General features: G+C 35.3%; 1 protein-coding gene across 7 annotated transcripts in view; it reads right to left on the bottom strand.

The window, feature by feature from the left end:
• The window catches only part of DDX4 (DEAD-box helicase 4), a 68,397-nt gene that overhangs the window by 25,359 nt on the left and 15,155 nt on the right, over positions 1 to 27,883 (bottom strand). For 3 of the 7 annotated variants that reach the window (XM_029216782.1, XM_029216781.1, XM_029216783.1), the window contains exons 4-9: positions 15,982 to 16,059; positions 12,960 to 13,037; positions 10,665 to 10,715; positions 6,447 to 6,506; positions 1,396 to 1,497; positions 356 to 436 (exon numbers count right to left, since the gene is read on the bottom strand). In XM_029216782.1, coding sequence (XP_029072615.1) covers positions 356 to 436; positions 1,396 to 1,497; positions 6,447 to 6,506; positions 10,665 to 10,715; positions 12,960 to 13,037; positions 15,982 to 16,059 — 450 coding nt within the window. The remainder of the gene's footprint in view (positions 1 to 355; positions 437 to 1,395; positions 1,498 to 6,446; positions 6,507 to 10,664; positions 10,716 to 12,959; positions 13,038 to 15,981; positions 16,060 to 27,883) is intronic. The other 4 variants (XM_029216786.1, XM_029216785.1, XM_029216788.1 and 1 more) reach the window with 4 other exon arrangements.

The raw sequence follows: 27,883 nt of genomic DNA, 5'->3' as shown, positions 1-27,883 counted from the left end.
TATTTATCCACATTTCAACATTTTTTGTCAATAATTATGTTCCTTTTTTTCACTTTCTCCTCAAATCCCCTAACTCAGAATCCTTTCTTTGAAATCAAAGCAAACTTCATTTTCCTTCCTCCAATTAAAAGTATAATTTATAACTCAAATTAACTGGTAGATAAGAAAGAAGAAATAATTCACAGAGCACAAACTTTGTAAGGGAGGCAAAACTGTCCATGTATTTTTGCCTACAAATCTAAAAAGCAGAGAAAATCATGAGCCAATCTAGTACACTTAAACATATATATTAGGTTTATTAATCCTAGAGCTAAAAGCAAATGATTAATATTCAGTAATAAATTCTATTTCTCACCTACACCAGTTAATGCTGATCTTCTAGAGCCAAAAATGCCACCAGTGTGCTGGGTCCCCTCATCTTGTTCATATTTGCTATCTAGATTTACAGATAATAAATTTAGATTATGTTACTTTTAAGAAGCTTTTAAATCATGCAGCAAAGAAAAAAATCAACTTATGGTGCCATAATTTAAAAAGATGCAGAATAATTTAAATTTAACAGGAATTACAGTATTTTTCTAAGAAGCACACAAAAGGATTTCTCCACAAATTATTTCCTTCAATTACAAATTACTTCCTTAAAATTTTTATTTTATTAAAATTATTTTATAAAAGTAGTTAGGGTCAATACTACACCAAAATATGATATAAGCAAAAGTTAAATTACCTCTGAAAAATAGCACGGTTACTGCCCCCAGAAATTTCACATTACATAATCTCACTGCTTATTCTCCAGAAAAGCACCCCTTGCACCCACAGTTCCCAAATCAAACTTTATCAGTCCTGAACAGCAACCCTCCAGATCCCTTCACTTTTTTTAAAGTGACAATTCACTAATCCACTATACATCTATTAAATCATTATTACAATTTATGTTTTTAGCTTCCACTATTCTGTCCTCCTCTGTTAAGTGACAAACGCATTCCAACAGTGACTTCAGAAAACAATACCTTAGCACCAAGGAATGATGACTGGTAGAATTTAGGTAGAAAGCCACATTGGTATAAAAGAAGTATAATGGGACGCAGAGCCATAGAGAAGGCCACCTATTTGTAAGGTCAGCCATCTTTATCAAAGCTCTAAAATGCTTCACAGTATGTAATATTAAAGAAATGAGTCACACACACTGGTAAAAAGATTCATATATTCCCACTTAACCTGTAAGGAATTACATGTGTCTAAAAAATAATATTTTATACAATATAAGTGATTATGTACCAACCACTATGCTTAACTATTCTCATATAATCATCATAACAACCTTATATGATAAGTATTATTTTTTATCATTTCTTTCGTAATAAATGAACACACTATTTGCAATCCACCACTAACTTGGACTTCCTAGAACAAATCCTCCACAGCAACCTCGGAAACTACCTCTTCCACCTCTTCTGGATGACCCTGAAGCTTCTGAATCATTTCCATCTTGACAGCCTATAATATTAAAACATACACACAAAAACAACACAAAACAACAAGAAAGAAATACCAGGGACATGGTGGCCAAGTTAATTCAAGTCTTGCATAATTCAATGACTTTAATATTTTAAGCCATTAACAGATAGTTACTAAAAAGAAACGCTGTATGTGACCTATAAATGTTCAACTTCATTAGTATAAATAGATATACTACAGTATTTTAAAAACCTGCTACTTGCTTTGGGAATAAAAACTAAAAATGACCAAAAGGAAAAAATGACAGTTGTAAAACACTCAAAGTTGCCACAACTGCACCATTAACAGGGTATTTCCACAATCCATGGAAAGAAAAAGTACTTACCATAAGTTTAGTGAGGTTACTGAACCTTCAATATACAAAAGTTAATTGTATTTCTATACACCAGCAAACAAAATGAAAATTATTAAATGGTATGTATCACTGATATCAATGAAAATGGCAAAGTAAGGGACTCCAAATGCTGCTACTCCAAAGAAGAAAAAAAATTGAAAAAACTGTCAGAATTAACATTTTCCAAACTGAAAATTCAACAAGGACTTGCATCAACCCAAGGAACATTTTTTTTTTAAAAAAAGGCTGATTCTTGATAAGAGCAGTGATTTTGACCACAAGGCTATGAGACTAGATATCAATTACAGGAAAAGATGTGTAAAAAATACAAACACATGGAAGCTAAACAATACACTACTTAATAACGAAGTGATCACAGGAGAAATCAAAAAATACCTAGAAACAAATGACAATGGAGACATGACGACCCAAAACCTATGGGAGGCAGCAAAAGCAGTTCTAAGAGGGAAGTTTATAGAATACAATCCTACCTTAAGAAACAGGAAGCATCTCGAATAAATAACCTAACCTTGCACCTAAAGCAATTAGAGAAAGAAGAACAAAAAAAAACCCCAAAGTTAGCAGAAGGAAAGAAATCATAAAGATCAGATCAGAAATAAATGAAAAAGAAATGAAGGAAACGAGAGCAAAGATCAATAAAACTAAACGCTGGTTCTTTGAGAAGATAAACAAAATTGATAAAACATTATCCAGACTCATCAAGAAAAAAAGGGTGAAGACTCAAATCAACAGAATTACAAATGAAAAAGAAGTAACAACCGACACTGCAGAAATACAAAGGATCATGAGAGATTACTACAAGCAACTGTATGCCAATAAAACGGACAACCTGGAAGAAATGGACAAATTCTTGGAAATGCACAATCTACTGAGACTGAACCAGGAAGTAATAGAAAATATGAACAGACCAATCACAAGCACTGAAATTAAAACTGTGATTAAAAATCTTCCAGCACGGCTCCCCTGGTGGCGCAGTGGGTGAAAGTCCGCCTGCCGATGCAGGGGACACAGGTTCGTGCCCTGGTCTGGGAAGATCCCACATGACGCGGAGCGGCTGGTACTGTGAGCCATGGCCGCTGGGCCTGTGCGTCTGGAACCTGTGCTCCGCAACAGGAGAGGCCACAACAGTGAAAGGCCCGCGTACCGCAAAAAAAAAAAAAAAAAAAAAAATCTTCCAGCAAACAAAAGCCCAAGACCACATGGCTTCACAGGTGAATTCTATCAAACATTTAGAGAAGAGCTAACACCTATCCTTCTCAAACTTTCCAAAATATAGCAGAGGGAGGAATACTCCCAAACTCATTCTACAAGGCCACCATCATCCTGATACCAAAACCAGACAAGGATGTCACAAAGAAAGAAAACTACAGGCCAATATCACTGATGAACATAGATGTAAAAATCCTCAACAAAATACTAGCAAACAGAATCCAACAGCACATTAAAAGGATCATACACCATGATCAAGTGGGGTTTATTCCAGGAATGCAAGGATTCTTCAATATACTCAAATCAATCAACATGATACACCATATTAACAAATTGAAGGAGAAAAACCATGGGATCCTCTTAATAGATGCAGAGAAGGCTTTCGACAAAATTCAACACCCATTTGTGATAAAAACCCTGCAGAAAGTAGGCATAGAGGGAACTTTCCTCAACATAATAAAGGCCATATATGAGAAACCCACAGCCAACATCATCCTCAGTGGTGAAAAACTGAAACCATTTCCACTAAGATCAGGAACAAGAAAAGGTTGCCCACTCTCACAACTCTTATTCAACATAGTTTTGGAAGTTTTAGTCACAGCCATCAGAGAAGAAAAAGAAATAAAAGGAATCCAAATCAGAAAAGAAGAAGTAAAGCTGTCACTGCTTGCAGATGACATGATACTACACATAGAGAATCCTAAAGATGCTACCAGACAACTACTAGAGCTAATCAATGAATCTGGTAAAGTAGCAGGATACAAAATTAATGCACAGAAATCTCTGGCATTCCTATACACTAATGATGAAAAATCTGAAAGAGAAATTAAGAAAACACTCCCATTTACCATTGCAACAAAAAGAATAAAATATCTAGGAAAAAACCTACCTAAGGAGACAAAAGACCTGTATGCAGAAAATTATAAGACACAGATGAAAGGAATTAAAGATGATACAAATAGATGGAGAGATATACCATGTTCTTGGATGGGAAGAATCAACATTGTGAAAATGACTCTACTACCCAAAGCTATCTACAGATTCAATGCAATCCCTATCAAACTACCACTGGCATTTTTCACAGAACTAGAACAAAAAATTTCACAATTTGTATGGAAACACAAAAGACCCCGAAGAGCCAAAGCAATCTTGAGAACAAAAAATGGAGCTGGAGGAATCAGGCTCCCTGACTTCAGACTATACTACAAAGCTACAGTAATCAAGACAGTACGATACTGGCACAAAAACAGAAATATAGATCAATGGAACAGGATAGAAAGCCCAGAGATAAACCCACGTACATATGGTCACCTTATCTTTGATAAAGGAGGCAAGAATATACAGTGGAGAAAAGACAGCCTCTTCAGTAAGTGTTGCTGGGAAAACTGGACAGCTACATGTAAAAGAATGAAATTAGAACACTTTAACACCATACACAAAAATAAACTCAAAATGGATTAAAGACCTAAATGTAAGGCCAGGCACTATCAAACTGTTAGAGGAAAACACAGGCAGAACACTCTATGACATAAATCACAGCAAGATCCTTTTTGACCCACCTCCTACAGTGGAAATAAAAACAAAAATAAACAAATGGGACCTAATGAAACTTCAAAGCTTTTGCACAGCAAAGGAAACCATAAACAAGACCAAAAGGCAACCCTCAGAATGTGAGAAAATATTTGCAAATGAAGCAACTGACAAAGCATTAATCTTCAAGATTTACAAGCAGCTCATGCAGCTCAATAACAAGAAAACAAACCCAATCCAAAAATGGGCAGAAGACCTAAATAGACATTTCTCCGAAGAAGATATACAGATTGCTAACAAACACATGAAAGAATGCTCAACATCATTAATCATTAGAGAAATGCAAATCAAAACTACAATGAGATATCATCTCACACCGGTCAGAATGGCCATCATCAAAAAATCTACAAACAGTGAATGCTGGAGAGGGTGTGGAGAAAAGGGAACCCTCTTGCACTGTTGGTGGGAATGTAAATTGATACAGCCACTATGGAGAACAGTATGAAGGCTCCTTAAAAAACTAAAAATAGAACTACCATACGACCCAGCAATCCCACTACTGGGCATATACCCTGAGAAAACCGTAATTCAAAAAGAGTCATGTACCAAAATGTTCATTGCAGCTCTATTTACAATAGCCAGGACATGGAAGCAACCTAAGTGTCCATCATTGGATGAATGGATAAAGAAGATGTGGCACAGGGCTTCCCTGATGGCACAGTGGTTGAGAGTCCACCTGCCGATGCAGGGGACGCAGGTTCATGCCCCGGTCCGGGAAGATCCCACATGCCACGGAGCAGCTGGGCCCATGAGCCATGGCCGCTGAGCCTGCAGGTCCGGAGCCTGTGCTCCGCCAACGGGAGAGGCCACAACAGTGAGAGGCCTGCGTACCGCAAAAAAAAAAGAAAAAAAAAACCAAAAAATAAGATGTGGCACACATATACAATGGAATATTACTCAGCCATAAAAAGAAACAAAATTGAGATATTTGTAGTGACGTGGATGGACCTAGAGTCTGTCATACAGAGTGAAGTAAGTCAGAAAGAGAAAAACAAATACCATATGCTAACACATATATATGGAATCTAAGAAAAAAAAAAGGTCATGAAGAAACTAGGGGTAAGACAGGAAGAAAGACACAGACCTATTAGAGAATGGACTTGAGGATATGGGAAGGGGAAGCTGTGACAAAGTGAGAGAGTGGCATGGACATATATACACTACCAAACGTAAAATAGATAGTTAGTGGGAAGCAGCCGTATAGCACAGGGAGATCAGCTCGGTGCTTTGTGACCACCTAGAGGGGTGCGATAGGGAGGGTGGGAGGGAGGGAGATCTAAGAGGGAAGAGATATGGGAACATATGTATATGTATAACTGATTTACTTTGTATAAAGCAGAAACTAACACACCACTATAAAGCAATTATACTCCAATAAAGATGTTAAAAAAAAAAAAAAGGCTGATTCTTGGTAAGAGCAGTAATTTTGTGGCATATTTTAACTTACCACAGTCCCATTCCCTGGCAATTCCACTTCTAGACATATACCCCAAAAATGCAAAAACAGCGACTCAAACAGATAACTGTATATTAATGTTCACAGAAGCATTATTCAAAACAGCCAAAAGTAGTAAGAAACCCAAGTGTACATCAACAGATGAATGGATTTTAAAAAGTACAGGAGAGGCCACAACAGTGAGAGGCCCGCGTACCGCAAAAAAAAAAAAAAAGTACACATACAATGGAATAGTAGTATTCAGCCATAAAAAGGAATGTAGTTTTCAGTTTCGTATCTCTGTCTTAAGTACAAATTGTTCCAAAACATGGTCCTTACCGCCTCTCTTGGAAAACCCTCTGTTCCGTGTTTGATTATCTTCACGGTCATTGTTAGACTCTTGAATAAAAATTTAACATGTGAATAGCATCTAAATAATTACTTTAGTATTTACATTAATGTAGCATCTAAGGAATAGCACTGTCACAAGAGAAATTATTAAGAAAAAATAAAAATCTTTATAAGTTAAAATATGAACATTTTAATTTTTAAAATAATTGTAACCACAGAAATACAAAGACATTATTCAGTCAATTCCCTATACAAATCACCTAATATATCTAAATATTAAATGTTAAGCGTATAATTTGTCGAATTCTGAGCACAGCCAAAAAATAAGAATTTCGTAAATATCAGTTTAACTAGAAACAGTTTCAGAAATATCTAACCATTAAGTAGTGGGGATCTCAGAAATGCATGACTATTCTTCTTATAATGTCATTACTTCTGTAACTTGCCTTTCTTAATAAATCTGAGATGTCAGTGTTTTTTTAATATATGCAAACTTTCTCCCATTCATCTTAATGGAGAAATTGGGGGATATCCTGGTTTTCTGTTTTTAGTGACATTATCAAGTAACATTACCAGGGTTTCTAAATAGTGGTATGAGGATCACTACACTGAAGGCTGCCTAAAAATTATTAGTAAGTTGGAAAGAGCCCACCCCCAGAGATGTTTATTTTGAACGTGCAGAGTGACAGCAAGGAATGATTTTTCTAAATTAAAAAATTATAACTTTTACTAATAACTTTAAGCTTTCTAGAAGATTCCAAAAAAGCCATGTTTGGGAAATACCGAGATGGTTTCAAGGGATCTTTGTACATATCACTAACTTTTAGCACCTGAGAACTTTAGGTCCCAGTGATGACACAAATGGCTGAACAGAGTAGAAGCTATAATTTTCTGCGCAAAAGTACTAATCTACTCAATTAATATTGTTTTGTAATAAACAATGGCCCAGAGCTCTTGTTGCAGGCTCCTATTTGAGCTGACATCAACAACTGACAAATATTCCTGAAGAGCCATCTAACATCAAGACAACTTTCTTAGAAGCAAGATATAATATGACAAGCGTGCTGAACAGTAAAGAAAGAATTTTGGAAAGATTCTTGGAATAATAATTCTGGAATAATGATGATGTTAGCTAATATTTATTGCCTTACAGAAAAAAAAAACCTATGAATTAATCTGGGGCCTGACAAGGAGAAAAAGGTCTCATATAATCTTTGGCCAACTGTTCTAAAACAAGCCCAAAGCTATTTTTACCACACTGGGAATTAAAATAGGCTGATGACATTAGCAGTTGGGTGAAGGGTACAATTACATTAGAAGAAGGGTGGAGGAAACCCTCTGTACTATTTTCGAAACTTCTTTTGAGTCAAATGATTTCAAAATTAAAAATTAAAAAAATAATTTCTGTAGCTTAAAAAATAAAGCCAAGCACAAACAAAAATGAGACGATGATCCCAAGATCAGTTATAATCTATTAATTATATAAAAATAATAGTAATAACAACAAATAGAACTTAGTATCTGTCTGGCACTGCTCTAAATGAAGTCTGTTTTAACTTTTTAAGTCCTCACAAAAACCTTACGAGGTGGGTATTATCCTCAAATTATAAACAGAGAAAAAGAAATACAGAATTTTTTAAGATAATACAACTGACAGGAGGAGCATCTGGGTCTCAAATCCAAGGTGTCTGAGCTCCTTATCGCTATACTATACCAGCTAGGGGACATGAGATTGCAGAGAAAATAACCACAAAACACTCTATACATCTGTGTGCAGACAAAAAGCTTCTATAATGATAGCAAAACCTGCTCCTGGGCTTGCCAACAACTGTGAGAGTGAAAGAAATTTTTAGGAATATACATAGTTTTTTAGTTTAGGCGAACTAAAACTGAGAATAGAAGTAAATAAGGAAAGGAAGGGTGGGGGGGAGGGACAAGAGGGAAGAGATATGGGAACATATGTATATGTATAACTGATTCACTTTGTTATAAAGCAGAAACTAACACACCATTGTAAAGCAATTATACTCCAATAAAGATGTTAAAAAAAAAAGAAGTAAATAGATCAAAGGAAGAAAGTAGACCATTCTGGAGGAGAGAAGTTCTCTCAAGTGCTGTGAGAAATTGGAATTTGTGCTCAAAAGCACTCTGGCTCATCACTAAAGAGTCAACTCGGGGGGAAGGAATGTCTTTGGTGAGTAGAAATGATCTTGAATACTAATTAAAAGTTGGAAAACTAGGAAAAGGAGAAATGGAAAAGGATAAAAATGGTGATGTTTTTCTTCTCTCAAATATTAGTTGTATGTTACACATGTTTTCATTAAAACAGGATAGGAGAAAAAGCAGACAAGAGCAGGGAGAATGAGACTGACAGTAGTTTGGAGAAGCAGTCTTAACTGATATATTAAAACCCCACCATGTTCCAAAAGGGTTTTAAGGTGATCAGGTCTAGGTTTGGTTTTGATTTTGAGAATCACAGTTAAGATCAAGTTTCAAATATTTAATGAAGATAGATGACATTTACTGGTTACCATGTATGTGTCTGGGACTAAGCTTCGTGCTTTTACACACATTCTCATTTAGTGTGCCTAACAAGCTATAAAATGAATGGTCTCCATTCTACAGAAGAGGAAATTGTGGCTCCGAGAAATTAAGCAACTTGCTCTATGTTATTCAACTAGCAGATAGCAGAGCAGGGACATGAAACAAAGTCTGGAACTCCAAAGTGTATTATGTTATAAAGATTCCATAGATCAGTGGTTACCAAACAAAAGAGGCATCAGAGTCACCAGGGATGCTTTTTAAATACAGGTTCCAGGGCCTCACCCAAATCTACTCAACCAGGCTCTCCTGGAAAAGTAATGTTAATTATTGTAGTCTACCTTATGGTAACATTACTCTATTCTCATCATTCTCTGTATTCCTCCAAACCAGAGTGTCAGTACCTTTGACAGAAATGTCTTTGATTTCAGCAGTGATCCACAGTCTCATGAACCTGAATAAAGACCTACATGTCTCAAACTATATTTATATATGAAACTGGAATTCTGATTCATTTTTTTTTCAGGCTAAAACCATTTTATTTTCCCACCAGTGATGTGATATAATTTTTATACGTACTCACCAGCATTTGATGTTGTCACTATACTTTAATTTTAGTTATTCTCTGATATCTCATTATGGTCTTAATTTGCATTTCCCCAATGGCTAATGATGTTGAGCATCTTTTCATGTGCTTCTTTGCCATGTGTATATTCCCTTCCATGAAATATCTGTTCCTGTCTTCTGCCTATTTTCTAGTTGGATTTTTTTAAGTTGTTTGGAGAGTTCTTTGTATAGTATAGATACAAGTCATTTGTCTCATATGGGATTTTCAAATATGTTTTCCCACTGTGTAATTTTAGTTTTCATCCACTTAAAAGGATCTTCTATGAAGCATTTTTAACTCATTTTGATGAGATTCAATTTATCAGTTTTTGCTTTTATTGATCATACTTGCAGTGTCAAGTCTAAGAGTTATTCACCTAGTTCTAGATGCCAAAGATTTTCTATTTTTTTTTCTAAAAATGTCCTGCTTTTACATTTAAGATTATAATCCACTTTGACTTAATTTTTATGTAAGGTGTGGAGGTTTAGGTTAAGGTTCATTTTTTGTTTGTTTGTTTTTGTTGAGGGATGTCCAACTGTTTCAGTACCATTTTTTGAGAAGCCTATTCTTCCTTGATAGCTTTTGCACTGCTATCAAAAACAAGTTAAATGCATTTATGTCAGTCTATTTCTGGGTTCTCTATTCCATTCCACTGATCTATGTATCTACCCTCCATCATTACTGCAAAATCTTGAAATTGGGTAGATTAATTCCTCCCGTTTTAATCTTCCTTCACAAATTGTTTTAGCTATTCTTTTTTTTTTTTTTTTACATCTTTATTGAAATTCTGATTCTTGACTTGCTCTTTCTACTATCCTCTTTTTCTTAAGGAAGCACAGCATTCAAAAGTTGCACTTTATAGATTAATTAAGGCAGGTGACAATAGGCCAAATTAGGATGGCTGAACTCTTGGTTAAGGCTCTGGCTATAGCTGCTTTATAAAACGGGTTTAAATAAAATAGAACTGGAACAGACTAAGATAATTAATCTTAGTTTCTCTTTAGCATGTACTCTGGACACTAAATTCTTAAAGTCACTACAAAAAACAATGAACTTACCTCTCCAGAAACCAGAGCTATCACCTTCTTCAAACTTGTTATTTGAAAAACCTACAAAAAATATAAAATTAAACTTGCACATTTCTGAAAACAACAATTACCTATACCTTTGTAGAAGAAAGAAAGAAAGAAAAAGAGAAAGAAAGAGAAACATAGAAACAAAGAAACACTCTCTTTACAGGGACTTCTAGTTTTGATGCCCCTTTAAAACAGTATAAACCACATACAACTGTATATATAAATAGTGAATGAGAATTCATACACATTGTATGACAACTTCTTCCTGTGTCAGTTTATAAAATACCAGCCAATCTTATATTACCTCAAATGTCATATATTCCTCTATATGTACATGGCTGTGTGTGTATATATATATCACTATAACCACTATGTACTTTCTATTCAAAATATAAAAACTTTTTAAACTTTATAAATTAACTTGTAATCTCTTCATCTGCTGGAGGACAATACAACTGAATTATAATCCAATATTCAATAATTTTCCCCTTCTCAATAACAAGGAAATTCTGCCAACTTCTTTTTGTTTATAAAATTTTAAAGAAAAATCTTTCATCAAGCTCTGCTTTCAAATATCTCATTTAATAAAAACTTGTATCTCCAGATTTATGCATCTCTGGAGCATATAGATATATCTCTAAAATTCATTTTAAAAGCATCCATCAAAATATTTCATAAAATTTTAAAAATTTGAGCCTTAATAAAATGATCTTTACTGCAGATACTCAGGGAATAATGTAAGTTAAAACTAATGTCAGGGCTTCCCTGGTGGCGCAGTGGTTGAGAGTCCGCCTGCCGATGCAGGGGACACGGGTTCATGCCCCGGTCCAGGAAGATCCCACATGCTGCGGAACGGCTGGGCCCGTGAGCCATGGCCGCTGAGCCTGCGCGTCCGGAGCCTGTGCTCCGCAGCGGGAGGGGCCACAACAGTGAGAGGCCCACATATCGCAAAAAAAACCTAATGTCAATATGCAATGCCTATCAATTAGTATCTAACCTAAATAATAAAATACATTAAATTATGGCTTTGGTACTACAGAGACCAATCAGTTACTGTTCGACAGATGTTAAATTTATATGCAGGGACCTCCCTGGTGGCACAGTAGTTAAGAATCCGTCTGCCAATGCAGGGAACACGGGTTCAAGCCCTGGTCAGGGAAGATCCCACATGCCGCGGAGCAACTAAGCCTGTGTGCCACAACTACTGAACCGGTGCTCTAGAGCCCGCGAGCCACAACTACTGAGCCTGCGTGCCACGACTACTGAAGTCCGCACGCCTAGAGCCCATGCTCCGCAACGAAGAGTAATCCCCGCTCGCTGCAACTAGAGAAAGCCTGCGCAGCAGTGAAGACCCAACACAGCCAAAAGTAAATAAATAAAAAATAAATTAAAAAATATATATATATGCAAAATGTCTACATATCAAGTCATTTAACATCTCAGGTTCAACAAACCTATGTACCCTCCAGCATTAAACCTCTTGGAAATTTAATACCCAATTAGCATATAAAAAATAAGTACCCTTTGGCCTCAATATATGATTGGATGACACTTTTTCGTTGAACAGATATGTAATTTCAAAATAAAGATAATCCCTACAAAAAGACTATATATCACAAAATTGGGTTTTGAGTTATTTTATTCATTTAAACATTTGCAATCTTTGAAGTTGGTTCAGAAAAGGATTACGTTCTACTGCCCTCTACAATTGCCCCTTCCCCTCCATACACCTCTCCCAGAAAAGTCAAGTGCTGGGTCTCCAAAATGCTTGAGAAAGTCTTCCACCTACACACTACTGGTCTCGATCTTAAACTCTTACCTAAGTTCTACTTTACAGTTTTTTAAGTTTTTATGGAAAAAAAATGTAATTTCAAAGCTTCTACTGGTTCTTTGCTCAAGTAAAGATGGCGACTCAGATTCACCTTTGGAAGTATAAGATAGATCTCTTGCTTGTGGGAGCAGGGAAAGCAAGTCATGAGTATAGTAGAAAAGAACTGGGGTTCACCTGTGGGGTAAATCAATTTGAAGAGATGTTGCAGCAAGTAGCATGGCTATTAAAAAGAAAAAAAAAAAAGCGAAATAGAGTAGCAGACACATCCAAAGCAGCAACTGCTGCTCTAAACTATGACTAGGAAAGTGAAAGCACTCCCTTGTGATCTCCATAAAGTCTTGGGAAAGGCACACACTTTCTATGTATATTAAAGGGAAACAGAATTCAAAGACTATAAAACTTGGGGTCACTTAAGTTTTGATTGTAAGATATCATAAGCAGGTTACCTCTGTTTCCAAAACTCCTTCCAACTCTAAAGCCACCCACTGTGGATGTATTCTCTCTTGTATTAGACTCGCCAGGATCTGAAAAAGTTCAGAGAGAGTTAAAACTCTTCAACATACAAAATCAAGTGTGCCATCAATAACTAGGAATTAAATGAATCTGTGGGTTAAGGGAACTCCCAAAGACAGGGAGAGAGTAGTACAGGAACTTATAAAGATAAAATACACCTGCAACTTTTTAAAATCATTAAATTACACCAAAGTAAAAACAAATATACTATTGGTGAAATACAAGTGTCTACTAGGTGTTATTTTACTAGTGACCTTTAATCAAGAAATTCAACTCTGATTTTCTATATATTGAAACCTCACCCTGATAGCTACTTACATTATACCCCTATGTGAAAGTCATTGCTACTGAAAATTTTACACTGCTGTCCTGTAATTATTCTGTTACTTATTCATTTTTCTAGTACTTCAGTCGCTCTCAGTCTTTCCACTTTTTAAAATTAAAATTAGGAAGGGACTACATAATAAAGAAAAAAATGCTATGAATACCACTCCCCTTTACCTCCCACCCCTCCATAGTATGTCCTCATATCAGCCTTATTAGCTTTATCCCCCACTACATGGCTCTGAACACCCAACATTTTAATTCATAAAACAACTTCCCATACTCCACATTGTGAACTTCTAATATTTTCTACCTTCCTACATGCTGTTCCTTCAGCATGACATTCCCTGCTTTCTTATTTTTCCTAGCAAAATTCTTTTCACTCTTCAAAAGCCGGGCTCAAAAGCCACCTCTTCAGTGAAGTCCTCCTTCAGTCCTCCAGCCATAGTCAATCCTTCAGTCACATTCCCACAGTACACTATGTGTATCTCTTTTTTAGCAATATTTCTTTCCATGTGTTTCTCTACCACTAAATTAAGAATTTTGAGGGCAGAGTTGCTATGGCAAGCAGCACAAGTATTTAAAACAAAAACTTAGAACAGACATCCAAAACATCATAAACTGCCACTTCAAACTATCACTGGGATAACTATCATTATCTTGTGATCCTCATAAACTGTCTTACCTCCATCTGTAATATCCTAGTGCAGAGGAGTTAAGGGATCTGTGAAACTCCTAATGCCAAATGCAAAATTGCATATATGCAACTATCAGTATTTTCATCAGATTCTAAAGAAGTGTGTGATTCAGGAAGTTAAGGCTTTTTAGGCCATACTTCACAGAAGATAAAAAGCTAATCAATATATATGTTAAGCAATTAAGAGTCAATTTCAAAACTATGTGACTAGATATGCAAGTTCTGAGAACAAATATCACAGAGATTGAAAATAGCGAAAATGTTAAATGGATCATTCGGGAAAGGGGTTATACTCATGGGTCTTCTATGAATTTCCAGGATTATACGTAGTATTAAAGATAACTTTTTTTTCTTTTTTTCTTTTAATTTTATTGGAGTACAGATGATTTATAATGTATTAGTTTCAGGTGTACAGGAAAGTGATTCAGTTATACATACACATATGTTTATTCTTTTTCAGATTCTTTTCAAAGATAACTTTTTAAAGTATTAACATTTACAAAGAGTTTTGATCAGAAATTTAATGTATTTCAACCTACAACATATGGAATTAACAATTTATAGTAAAGTCTCTCTCAGTGATGGCTTTCTCATTTAAAAAGGCTTTATTCAACAATGTTTAGAAGTCTTCATCAAAAAGTATTATAACCCATTCTAAATTAGGATTTTAAAATATATCTAAATATTAAATAGTTCCCTCAGTATAATATTAAGGTATTTGTATTTCTAATCTTAGTAGTAGCAAACAAAACCCACACTTCAACCTCTTAGCACAACTACATGCTCCAAATCATCAACAACTCTTACTTAATACGCAGGCTTAAAAACCAAAATGTATATAGGCATATTTAACAAATAAAGTATTTCCATTAGTAGCAGAAACATGTCAAAACATGAAAGTTCACATTTATGTTAACTGTATCTAAAAATATTAAATTTTCCAAATGGCAAATGAAATACACGCATCAACCTTTAGTTTCCAATGAATAAAAATATCTAGAAGGATTGACGTTTTTCAAAAAATAATAATAAATTCAAGAATAAGTGTCATGTATATTTAAAACTGCCAATTAACCCTAGCTTATGGCATCCCATAAAAGAAATAAATTTATTTTAAAATCCATATGACCATTTAATTTGAGGTTCTAATAATAAATATTTTGTTGCACTATAATAAAACATAGTGCAGAATATTTTCAGCATTTTAATATCAAATGGACTGGAGGAAGGTATTTTGCTGGGTCATTATCTGTCATATCTAGCACTGGTTGTTCTAAAAGTAACAACAAAAAATTCCATTTTTGGAAAATAACCTCTTAATATTAATGAGCTAACAGAACTGCTTTCCATACTTCCTCTTCTTGAGAAATGTAAAACTTAAGAAAGAAGTCCTTCACACCATAATCTTTGGAGCTTTTACAAACATTCCTCCCATGCCAATTGTTGGGAACAATAATCACCAACACCTGAAGAAGCTCTGGGAAGCAACTCTCTTTAACCAATCTATCTAATCAATTTAACTACTGCCTACTATCTTAAAAAAAGTAAAGCAGCGGGCTTCCCTGGTGGCACAGTGGTTGAGAGTCTGCCTGCCGATGCAGGGGACACAGGTTCGTGCCCCGGTCCGGGAGGATCCCACGTGCTGCAGAGCAGCTGGGCCCGTGAGCCGTGGCTGCTGGGCCTGCACGTCCGGAGCGTGTGCTCTGCAGCGGGAGAGGCCGCGGCAGTAAGAGGCCCGCGTACCGCAAAAAAAAAAAAGTAAAGCAGCAAAAAATAACAGACATCAAAAAAAAAAAAAAAAAACTCATTATCCCAACAAAGTCTACTGTACACTAAGTTATAAAAGATTTTACCTTGCACTAAACAGCCATAAAGGCCTCTATTCATTCCACTATTCAAAACTATTTAACAGAAGATTAAGGAAAGATACTTACCCCTGTTTCCCAAACTCCTCCCAGCAGCAAATCTGCTTCTCATGAAATGATCTCTTCGAGAAGATCCATCATCCATTTCTAAAGCAAATAACATTTGAAGCAAGTCAAAATAACAAAAAAAATACCTTGGTGGTAAGCAAACTTTAAACCTTCTCAAAGTGCCATCCACATGGTAAAGGAAGAATTTTATATAGCACTAAGAAAGATGAAAAGCCTAGTAGAAAAATGGGCTATGAATAAGAATAGGTAGTTCTCCAAAAGAAAGAAAGAAAAAAAAAGTGTCTCTCACTCATAATTAAAGAAATTGGAAATCAAAAAAAGGATATAATTTTCTCAACCACAACTGACTGGAAAACAGTTTGCTAATACTGAGACTAATCAAGGACATAGCGAAACAAGCACAAATCATATACAATATTGAAACTATAAACTGGATCAATCTTGATCCTGATTTTAAAAGAAAATACTTTTTGGAAGTATACTAGTATGATTTTCCCTGTGGATATACTCAGATGGTAACAGATACACACAAAGATGTTTTTATAAGCATTGTCTATAATAGCCAAAAAAAAAAAAATCAAAGGAGAACAGGTAAATTACAGTCATTCACAGAACACTGTGCACACTCACAGAACTAAAAACATTAAAGAAGTTGACATTCAACAATAGAATGTTCATAAAAACTGGCCACATGGAAGGCCAAAATGCAAATCAACAATTTCAAAAATCAATATCATATACACAAAATTCTCTAATTGCAATGCAATCAATTTGGAAGTTACCAAAAGAAAGACAAATACTGTATATTTTCACTTATATGTGAAATCTAAAAAACAAAACAAGCAAACAAATACACAAAACAGAAAAGAGTAACAGATACAGAAAACAAATAGTGGTTTGCCAGATGGGAGAGGGGTGGGGGAAGGTACGAAATAGGTGAAGGGGATTAAGAGGTACGAACTACCAGTTATAAAATAAATAAGTTACAGGGATGTAATGTATAGCACAGGGAATATAGTCAATGTCTTATATTAACTTTGTATGGTGTGTAACCCAAAAAAAATCAAATCACTGTTATATACCTGAAACTAATATGGTATTATAACTCAAGTATACTTCAATTTTTAAAAATTAGAAATTATTAAATACCAAAAAAACTTGATTAAAATCCTCTTACATTTGGAAATGTATTTCTAAAACACTTCTATATAACATAGCGCAAAGAAAAAAATTACAATGGAACTTTAGAAATACTTAGAATTGTATGATAAAAATGACATATATCAGAACTTAAATATTTATACAAAAAAAGGAACTAAAAAAAAAAAGAACTCAAAATTAATGAGCTAAACAGCCATCTCAACTAATAGGAATGTTAGAAAAAGAACAAAATAAATCACACAAAAGTAAAGGAGGAAAAAAATGGTAAGAGCAGAAATTAATGAAATAGGAGAAACAAACATATAATAGTGGCTCAACAAAACCAAAACCTAGCTCTTTAGGAAACCAATAACCCACTTTAGGATGAAGGACACACATAGACTGAAAGTGAGGAGATGGAAAAAAGATATTTCATGCAAATGAAAATGACAAGAAAGTGGGGGTACCAATACTCATATCAGACAAAATCAACTTTAAAACAAAAGCCATAAAGAAAGCTAAAGAAGGACACTATATAATGATAAAAGGATCAATACAAGAAGAGGATATTACACTCATTAACATATATACAGCCAATATAGGAGCACCTAAATACATAAAACAAATACTAACAGACATAAAGGGAGAAATGGATGGGAATACAGTAATAGTAGGAGACTTTAACACCCCACTGGCATCAATGGACAGATCTTCCAGACTGAAGATCAATAAGACAACAGAGATCCTAAATGACACAATAGAACAGTTAGACTTAATTGATATTTTCAGGACATTATGGTCAAAATATATACATACTACAGATTCTTTCCAAGCACATGTGGAACATTCTCTAGGTTAGACCCATACCAGGACACAAAACAAGCCTCAACATATTTTAGATGATAGAAATTATTTCAAGTATCTTTTCTGACCACAATGGCATGAAACCAGAAATCAACCACAGAAAGAGAAACAAGAAAAAAATGATTACAAGGAGACTATAAACAACATGCTACGACAAAAACCAATGGGTCAACAATGAGATCAAAGAGGAAATTTTAAAAATACCTTGAGACAAATGACAACAAAAACACAAACACACAAAATCTAAGAGGGAAGTTTATCGTGATATAGGCCTTCCTCAAAAAACAAGAAAAACTCTCAAACAAGCAACCTAACCTACCATCTAAAGGAATTAGAAAAAGAAGAACAAACAAAAACTACAGTCACAAGAAGGAGAGAAATAATATAGATCAAAGAGGAAATAAATAAAACAGAGATTAAAAAAACAATAGAGGGCTTCCCTGGTGGCGCAGCGGTTGAGAGTCCGTCTGCCAATGCAGGGGACACGGGTTCGTTCCCCGGTCTGGGAAGATCCCACATGCCGCGGAGCGGCTGGGCCCGTGAGCCATGGCCGCTGAGCCTGCACGTCCGGAGCCTGTGCTCCGCAACCGGAGGAGGCCACAACAGTGAGAGGCCCGTGTACCACAAAAAAAAAAAAAAGAAAAAATCAATAAAACCAAGATCTGGTTTTTTTTTGTTTGTTTTTTGTTACAGGCTCCGGACGTGCAGGCTCAGCGGCCATGGCTCACGGGCCCAGCCGCTCCGCGGCATGTGGGATCTTCCCAGACCGGGGAACGAACCCGTGTCCCCTGCATCGGCAGACGGACTCTCAACCGCTGCGCCACCGGGGAAGCCCAAGATCTGGTTTTTTTGAAATGATAAACAAAATCAAGAAACCTCTGGCCAGGCTCACCAAGAAGAAGAGACAGAGGACCCAAAATAAACAAAGTAAGAAATGAAAGAGGATAAATACCAACTAACACTGCAAAAATACAAAAAAAAATAAGAGAATACTATAGACAATTATATGCCAACAAATTGGACAACCTAGAAGAAATGGACAAGTTTCTAGAAACATACAGCCCACCAAAACTGAATTAAGACAAAACAGATAATTTGAACAGACTGATCACTATAAGTGAAATAGAAACTGTAATTTAAAAACTCCCTGCAAACAAAAGTCCAGGACTGGATGGCTTCACTGGAGAATTCTATCAAACATACAAAGAAGAACTTGTACCAATCTTTCTCGAACTCTTCCAAAAGACTGAGAAAAGGGAATACTCCCAAAGTGATTTTATGAAGCCACTATCACCCTGATACCAGACAAAGACACTACCAAAAAAGAAAATTACAGGTTAGTACCTTTGACAAATATAGATGCAAAAATTCTCAACAAAATATTAGCAAACTGAATCCAAACAACACATAAGAAGGATCATACACCATGATCAAGCTGGATTCATCCCAGGGTCACAAGAATGGTTCAACACATACAAAATCAATGTGACACACCACATCAACAAAACAAAAGACAAAAACCACATGATCATCTCAATAGACTCAGAAAAAGCATTTGATAAAATTCAACATCCATTCATGATAAAAAAACTCTTACCAAAGTGGGTATGGAGGGAACATACCTAAGCATAACAAAAGCAATTTATGACAAACCCACAGCCAACATAATACTCAACAGTGAAAAACACCACCTTCACGCTAAAATTTGGAACAGGACAAGTATGCCCACTCTCACCACTTCCATTCAACATAGTATTGAAAGTCCTAGCCACAGCAATCAGACAAGAAAAAGAAATAAAAGATATCCAAATTGGAAAGGGAGAGGTAACACTGTCATTATATGCAGATGACATAATATATATAGAACACCCTAAAGACTCCACACAAAAACTACTAGAACTGATAAACAAATTCAGCAAAGTAGCAGAACAAGATTAACATACATAAATCTGTTGCATTTCTTTACACTAACAATGAAATACCAGAAAGGGAAAGTTTAAAAAAATATCCCTTTTCAAATCACATCAAAAACTCCTAAAAGAGAACACAGGCAAAACATTCTCTGAAATAATCTTACCAATGTTTTCTTAGATCACTCTCCCAAGTCAATAGAAATAAAAGCAAAAATAAGCAAATGGGACCTAATCAAACTTACAAGCTTTTGCACAGCAAAGGAAACCGTAAACAAAATGAAAAGACAACCTATGGACTGGGAGAAAATATTTGCTGATGATGTGACCGACCAGGGATTAATTTTCAAACAGCTCATACAAACAACTCAATAACAAACAACCCAAACAAAAAATGAGCAGAAGACCTAAATAGACATTTCTCCAAAGAAGACATACAGATGGCCAATAGGCACATGAAAAGATGCTCAACATTGCTAATTATCTGAGAAATGCAAATCAAAACTATAATGAGGCATCACCTCACATGGGTCAGAATGGCCATCATTTAGAAGTTTACAAATAATAAATGCTGGAGAGGGTGTGGAGAAAAGCGAACCCTCCTATACTGCTGGTGGGAATGTAAATTGGTGCAGCCATTCTGGAAAACAGTATGGAGGTTCCTTAAAAAACTAAAAATAAAGTTACCATATGATACAGCAATCTCACTCCTGGGCATATATCTGGAGAAAACTCTAATTCAAAATGATACTTACACCCCAATGTTCACAGCAGCACTATTTACGATAGCCAAGACTTGGAAGCAACCTGAATGTCCATCAACAGATGAATGGATAAAGAAGATGTGGCATATATGTACAATGGAATACTGCTCAGTCATAAAAAAGACTGAAATAATGCCATCTGCAGCAACATGGATGGACCCAGAGATTATCATACTAAGTGAAGTCAGAAAAAGAAAGACAAATATCATATGATATCCCTTATATGTGAAATCTTAAAAAAATGATACAAATGAACTTATTTAAAAAACAGAAACAGACTCACAGACATACAAACAAATTTATGGTTACCAAAGGGAAAAGGGGAGGGAGGGATAAATTTGGAGTTTGGGATTAGCAGATACAAACTACTATATATAAAATAGACAACAAGGTCCTAGTGTATAACACAGGGAACTATATTCGGGATCTTGTAATAAACCATAATGGAAAAGAATCTGAAAAGAACATATGTATGTATATATATGTATAACTGAATCACTTTGCTATATACCAGAAACTAACACAACATTTAAGTCAACTATACTTCAATTAAAAAAAAAATTTTTTTAAAGAAACCAGTGAAGACTTGCCAGAGTGACAAATCACTAGAAGTCTGATGGAGGCAGGGGGAAGGGAAAGAAAGAAAAGACATAACTGAACAGTATTTGGAGTTTTTTTAAAAAGGAAATAACCTCAAAAACAGCGGGAGGTGCTGTTAAATGGATATAAGGTTTCAATTATGTAAGATAAAAAAGTTTCTAGAGTTCTGCTGAACACTTTGCTTGTAGTTAACAGTAATACTGTACACTTAAAAGTTTAAGAGAGTAACTCTCATGTCATATGCTTTTTACCACAATAAAATAAAAATTACCACGAACAACTTCATACTACTAAATTTAAAACTTAAACAGAAAAGTTCCAAGAAAATTAACTCATCAAAACAGACTCAAGAAGCAATAAAAACAAACGAAATTGTCCTAAGAAACTGAACCAGTACTTAAATCTCTGCATCACACCTAAATGTAGTTTCACAGGTGAATTCTACCAAACTCTCAAAGAACAAATCATTCCAATGTCATACAAGTCCACCAGAAAATAGAAAGAGGAATTATACCCCAACTCATTCCACAAGGCCATGGTAATTTTGATATGACAAGACAGAAGAAAATTATAAACCCCTCTTACTCATAAGTAGATACAAAATCTCAAAAACACATATTAGTGAATCAAGCCCAACAGTAACTGAACAGATAAAACACTATGACCAAGTTGGGTTTATTCCAATATGCAAGGGTATTTTAACATCAGAACATCTAAAAAGGTAATTAACAACCTTAACAGATTAGAAAAGAAAAAACTAATTATCCCCACAGATTAAAGTAAATAATACAATTCAACACCATTCATGACTGAAAACATATACTTAGCAAACAAGGAAAAAAAGAGATGTTCATGGCAGCTTTGTTCATAACAATAAAAAAGGAAACAACTCAAATGTGCACCAAGAAACGAATTAAAATATATGGTATATAGTCACAACAGAGTTTTACATACACTGTGTTCTATATTATATAGTATTATATATATGGTAGATTCACACAGCAGAGTATAATTATAAATGAACTACAACAATTGGCAACACAGATAAAGAATAAAGAAAGAATACTGAGTGAAAAATCCAAATTGCGGAACAAAAACTATTTATGGTACAGCACCATTTTTGTAAAACTTGAAGAAGCAAACTTAAATATAGTGTTTGGGGAGACATACGTATGTGATAAAGCTTTTTTTTTGAAAAGGAAGGGAAAGAAACAACGTAGGATGGGGACTGGACAACAGAACAGGAAAATAATACATAAACAATATAACAATGTTAATAGTGTTCTTAAAAATGGGTGGTAGTTCAAAACATTTATGAAGCTTTATAATTTGCAAATGTGACATTTTTAATATAGTAGGTATTTTTTTATGAAAAGTCCCTCAATAAAAGTTCTATCAATAAAATAAAGTCACAAGGTAACAATTATTCTTTGAATTCTTACTGTCACTACTTGCCATATATTAGGGTAAAAAAAAAACTTTCAAAAATAAAAAATGCTAAAAGACATTTAAGTCACATATCCCTCTTCTGTACGTTCCTCCTCTAGCATTACAATTCATACTAGTTTCCTTCTCTCTTGATTAGGCTAAACATTTCATCAAGTAACCTAAAGGCTTCTGAGTTCCAGGTAGTAGTAAATAGGTAAAGCTCAAATGCTCTCAGATGACGGAAAGCTCAAAGCCAACTTAAGAAGATCTATTCAAAAATCTAACTGCTCCGACATTCAAGGGACTCCTCATGAAGGAAGTACCAATTTCAGCATCACAGTAAGAAGTAGATTTGCTTTTGGTAAAGAGAAAAGGGAAGGGGACATTACAAGGACAAGAACATTCCAGGCAAGGACACAGCCAGAAAAATTAACAATTTTCCAAACACTAGTTTCTAATGTTTGCCAGGCTCTCCCCAAATGTACAAGACGAGAATAGCCATGCCTTAGCTGGCTCAAATTTTAAAGCTATGCTGTATAATACAGTAGTGCCTAGCCACATGTGACTATTTAACTTCAAAATTAATTAAAATTAAATAGAATCAAAAATTCAGTTACTCGGTTGCACGAGTCATGTTAGTCATGTTTCAAGTGCTCAACAATCAAATATAACTTGTAGTTCAACAGCCAAATGCAGTACAACTAAAGAATATCTGCATCCTTGCAGAAAGTCCTAATGAACAGCACTGGTCTAAGACTGGTAGTTCCCAAGCTGTATCACTAAGACATAAATGGAAAAAGGAATAAAGTACTCACTCATTCTCTATAGTGAATCAACATATAAAGCAAATGTTGCAATGGTACTCAAATACATAAGAAAGTAACTTGTGTATAAGAAATGGCAAGCCCTTAGAGTCAACAGGAAATGTTTTAGGCTCAAGAAACAGACTAACATACCTTTCAATCAACTAAAGTTTCTGTATACTTTCCCCAAGATTTCCTGTCTCTGTTAGAAATCAGAATAGTAGTTACTCCTGACAGAGGGATTGTACCTTGAAGGGAGACACAGGAGGGCTTCTAGGGTTCTCCTATAATGCATTGTTTCTTGATCTGGGTGCTGGTTACAAGGGAGTGTTCAGCTTGTAAAACTCCAGTGACCTGTACACTTATGATATGTATATTACTCAATTAAAAATACTGAATCTGTGTGTACACTATGCTTCAATAAAAAAAAAATTATTTAGTTAAGAAGAACCTGGCCTGGCCTAGACACTTCTGTGGACAAATTCTACTAAACTTATAAAAAGCAGGTAATTTCCATGTTCCAGAGCTTATTTTTCTTTTAAATGAAAAGCCTGAAAACAGAATCAAATGAGAACAACTTAAGAAAACTACAGGCCAATCTTTTTTCTTTTTTTTTTTTTGCAGTACGCGGGCCTCTCACTGTCGTGGCCTCTCCCGTTGCAGAGCACAGGCTCCGGACACGCAGGCTCAGCAGCCATGGCTCACAGGCTTAGCCGCTCCGTGGCATGTGGGATCTTCCCGGACCGGGGCGTGAACCCGCGTCCCCTGCATCGGCAGGCGGACTCTCAACCACTGCGCCACCAGGGAAGCCCCAGGCCACTCTTATATAATTCAAAAAGTGCTAAATAAAACACCTAATTTCATCCAATTCTGCAATAAAATAACTATATTTATCCAAGGAATGAATTTATCCTAGAAACTTATCCTAGGAACACGAAGTTAGTTCAAGTTAAAAAAAAAAAATCCAATTGATATAACCACTATGGAGAACAGTATGGAGATGCCTTAAAAAACTAAAAATAGAACTACCATATGACCCAACAATCCCAACACTGGGCATGTACCCAGAGAAAACCATAATTCAAAAAGACACATGCACCCTAATGTTCACTGCAGCACTATCAGCAACAGCCAGGACATGGAAGCAACCTAAATGCCCATCAACAGAGGAATGGATAAAGAAGATGTGGTACATATATATATAATGGAATATTACTCAGCCATAAAAAGGAATGAAGCGGGGTCATCTGTACAGACACGGATGGACCTAGAGACTGTCACACACAGTGAAGTAAGTCAGAAAGAGAAAAACAAATATCGTATATTAACACATATATGTGGAATCTGAAAAAACTGGTATAGACGATCTTACTTACAAAGCAGAAATGGAGACACAGATGTAGAGAACAACCATATAGATACCAAGGGGGAAAGGGGGAGGTGGGATGAATTGGGAGATTGGGATTGACATATATACACTATTGATACTATGTATAAAATAGATAACGAATGAGAACCTACTATGTAGCACAGGGAACTCTACTCAATGCTCTGTGGTGACCTAAATGAGAAGAATATCCAAAAAAGAGGGGATATATGTATACATATCGCTGATTCACTCTGCTGTACAATATAAACTAACACAATATTGTAAAGCAACTATACTCCAATAAATAAATAAAATCTAAATAAATTAATTTAAAAAATAAAATAGAAAATCCATTTATTTCCCTACACTAACATATTTAAAGAAGAAAAACAAAAGAAATCAGTAATTCCAAAAAAAAAAGCACTGGCTAACTTTCAACTGCCATTCCTGAACAAAACTAATAGTCACACAGAAAGGAAAGAAACTTCCTTGGCATGAATGAAAAAAAAATTAACAGAAGCCTAAAGCAAACATTACACTTTAATTATAAAAAATGTGGCGCATTCCCACTGAAATGAGGAAAAGCCTAAATGCTTGTTACTTCTACTACTATTCAATGAAGACAGTGCTTCAAGACGAAAAAAAAAAAAAAGAATAAAATTGTATGAGATGAAATCTGCATCAGATATCATGAGGGAAGAGACAGAATGCTTAACAGATGGTGCCGGGAAAACTGGGTTGCAATATGCAGATAAAATGATCTCTATTTCACACCATATTCAAAAGGATGGATTCAACTGTACACTTAAAAATTGTTAAGATGAGAGAACTTATTCAACTTGATAAAGTATAGCAAAAAAAACCCTATAGCTAACATCATACTTAATAATGAGAAACTCAAAAGTTTTCCCACTAATATCAGGTATAAAGCAAGGATGTGCCCTCTCATCACTCCTTTTCAACATCATACTGGAAGTTCTATCTAAAAAGTATACATATTGGGAAGGAAGACATACAACATAAAACTGTCTTTTTTCACAAATGACACGATCATCAATGTAGACAACCCAAAAGAACTGAAAAAAAACCTCCTGGAATTAATGTGCAATTTCAGCAAGGTTGGAGGATACAAGGTTATTACACAAAAGTTAACTGCATTTCTACACACCAGCAATGAACAAGTAGAATTTGAAATAAAAAACACATTACCATTTACATTAACACCCCAAAAAATGAAACTGTTGGGTATAAACCTAACAAAATATGTAGATCTATATGTGGGAAACTATAAAACTCTGGTTAATGAAATCAAAGAAAAACTAAATAGACTGAGAGATAATTCCACATTCATGGATAGGAAGACTCCATATTATCAAGATGTCAGTTCTTCCCAACTTGATCTATAAGTTCAATATCAATCAAAATTGCAGCAAGTTATATATTTTGTGGATATCAACAACTGATTTTAAAGTTTATATGGAAAGACAAAAGACCCAGAATAGCCACCACAATATTGAAGGAGAACAAAGTTGGAGGTCTGACACTACCCAACTTCAAGACTTACTATAAAGCTATAGTAACCAGGCCAGTGTGGTATTAGCAAAATAACAAATAGATCAATGGAACAGAAGAGAGAGCCTAGAAATAGACCCATATTAATATAGTCAACTGATCTTTGACAAAAGAGCAAAGGCAATAAAATGGAGCAAAGAAAATCTTTTCAACAAATGGTGCTGGAACAACTGGACATCCACATGATATTAAAAAAAAAAAAAAAAAAAGAATCTAGGGCTTCCCTGGTGACGCAATGGTTGAGAGTCCGCCTGCCGATGCAGGGGACACAGGTTCGTGCCCCGGTCCAGGAAGATCCCACATGCCGCGGAGCGGCTGGGCCCGTGAGCCATGGCCGCTGAGCCTGCGCGTCTGGAGCCTGTGCTCCGCAACAGGAGAGGCCACAACAGTGAGAGGCCCACGTACCGCAAAAAAAAAAAAAAAAGAAGAGAAAAAAAAGAATCTAGAGCAGACCTTACACCCTTCACAAAAATTAACTGAAAATGAATCACAGACCTAAATGTAAATGCAAAACTTATAGAACTCCTAGAATATAACAGAAGAAAATCTAGATGACCTTGAGAATGGCAATGGCTTTTTAGATACAACACCAAAGGCATAATCCATGAAAGAAATAATTGATAAGCTGGACTTCACTAAAATTAAAAACTTCTCTGTGAAAGATAATGTCAAGTAAATGAAAAGACAAGCCACACACTGGGAGAAGATATTTGCAAAAGACATATCTGATAAAAGACTGTTATCCAAAATAAACAACTCTTAAAATTCAACAATAAGAAAACCCAATTAAAAAATGGGTCAAAGACCTTAACAGTCACCTCATCAAAGAAGAATATAGGGCAAATAAGCATATGGAAAGATGCTCCACATGACAGGACATCAGAGAAATGCAAATTAAAACAATAAGATGCCACTATATGCCTATTAGAATGGCCAAAATCCATAACACTGACAACAAATGCTGAGGAGGATGTGGAGCAACAAGAACTCTCATTTATTGCTGGTGGGAATGCAAAATGTTACAGACACAATTTGGAAAACAGTCTGGTTGTTTCTTACAAAAATAAACATACTCTTAACCATACCATCCAACAACTATGCTCCCTGGTATTTATCCAAAGGAGTTGAAAACTTATGTCCACAAAGAAACCTGCACATGGATGTTTCTAACAGTTTTATTCATAACTGCCAAAACTTGGAAGCCACAAAGATGTCCATCAGTAGGTGAATGTTTAAAAAAAAACAACAAAAAACCTGTGGTACATTCAGACTATGGAATGTTATTCAGTACTAAAAAAAGAAAAAAGAAAAAATAATAATACCTATCAAGCCATGAAAAGACAAGGAGGAAGCTTAAATGCATATTACTAAGTAAAAGGAGCCAATCTGAAAAGGCCAAATACTGTATGATTCCAGCTATACGACCTTCTGGAAAAGGCAGAACTATGGAGA

Source organism: Monodon monoceros, unplaced genomic scaffold (genome assembly GCF_005190385.1).
Source record: "Monodon monoceros isolate NGI ecotype Baffin Bay Population unplaced genomic scaffold, NGI_Narwhal_1 Super_Scaffold_12, whole genome shotgun sequence".
NCBI lineage: Eukaryota > Metazoa > Chordata > Mammalia > Artiodactyla > Monodontidae > Monodon > Monodon monoceros.
The sequence above is the reverse complement of the archived record's forward strand: the minus strand, read 5'-3'. Positions and strand labels throughout refer to the sequence as shown.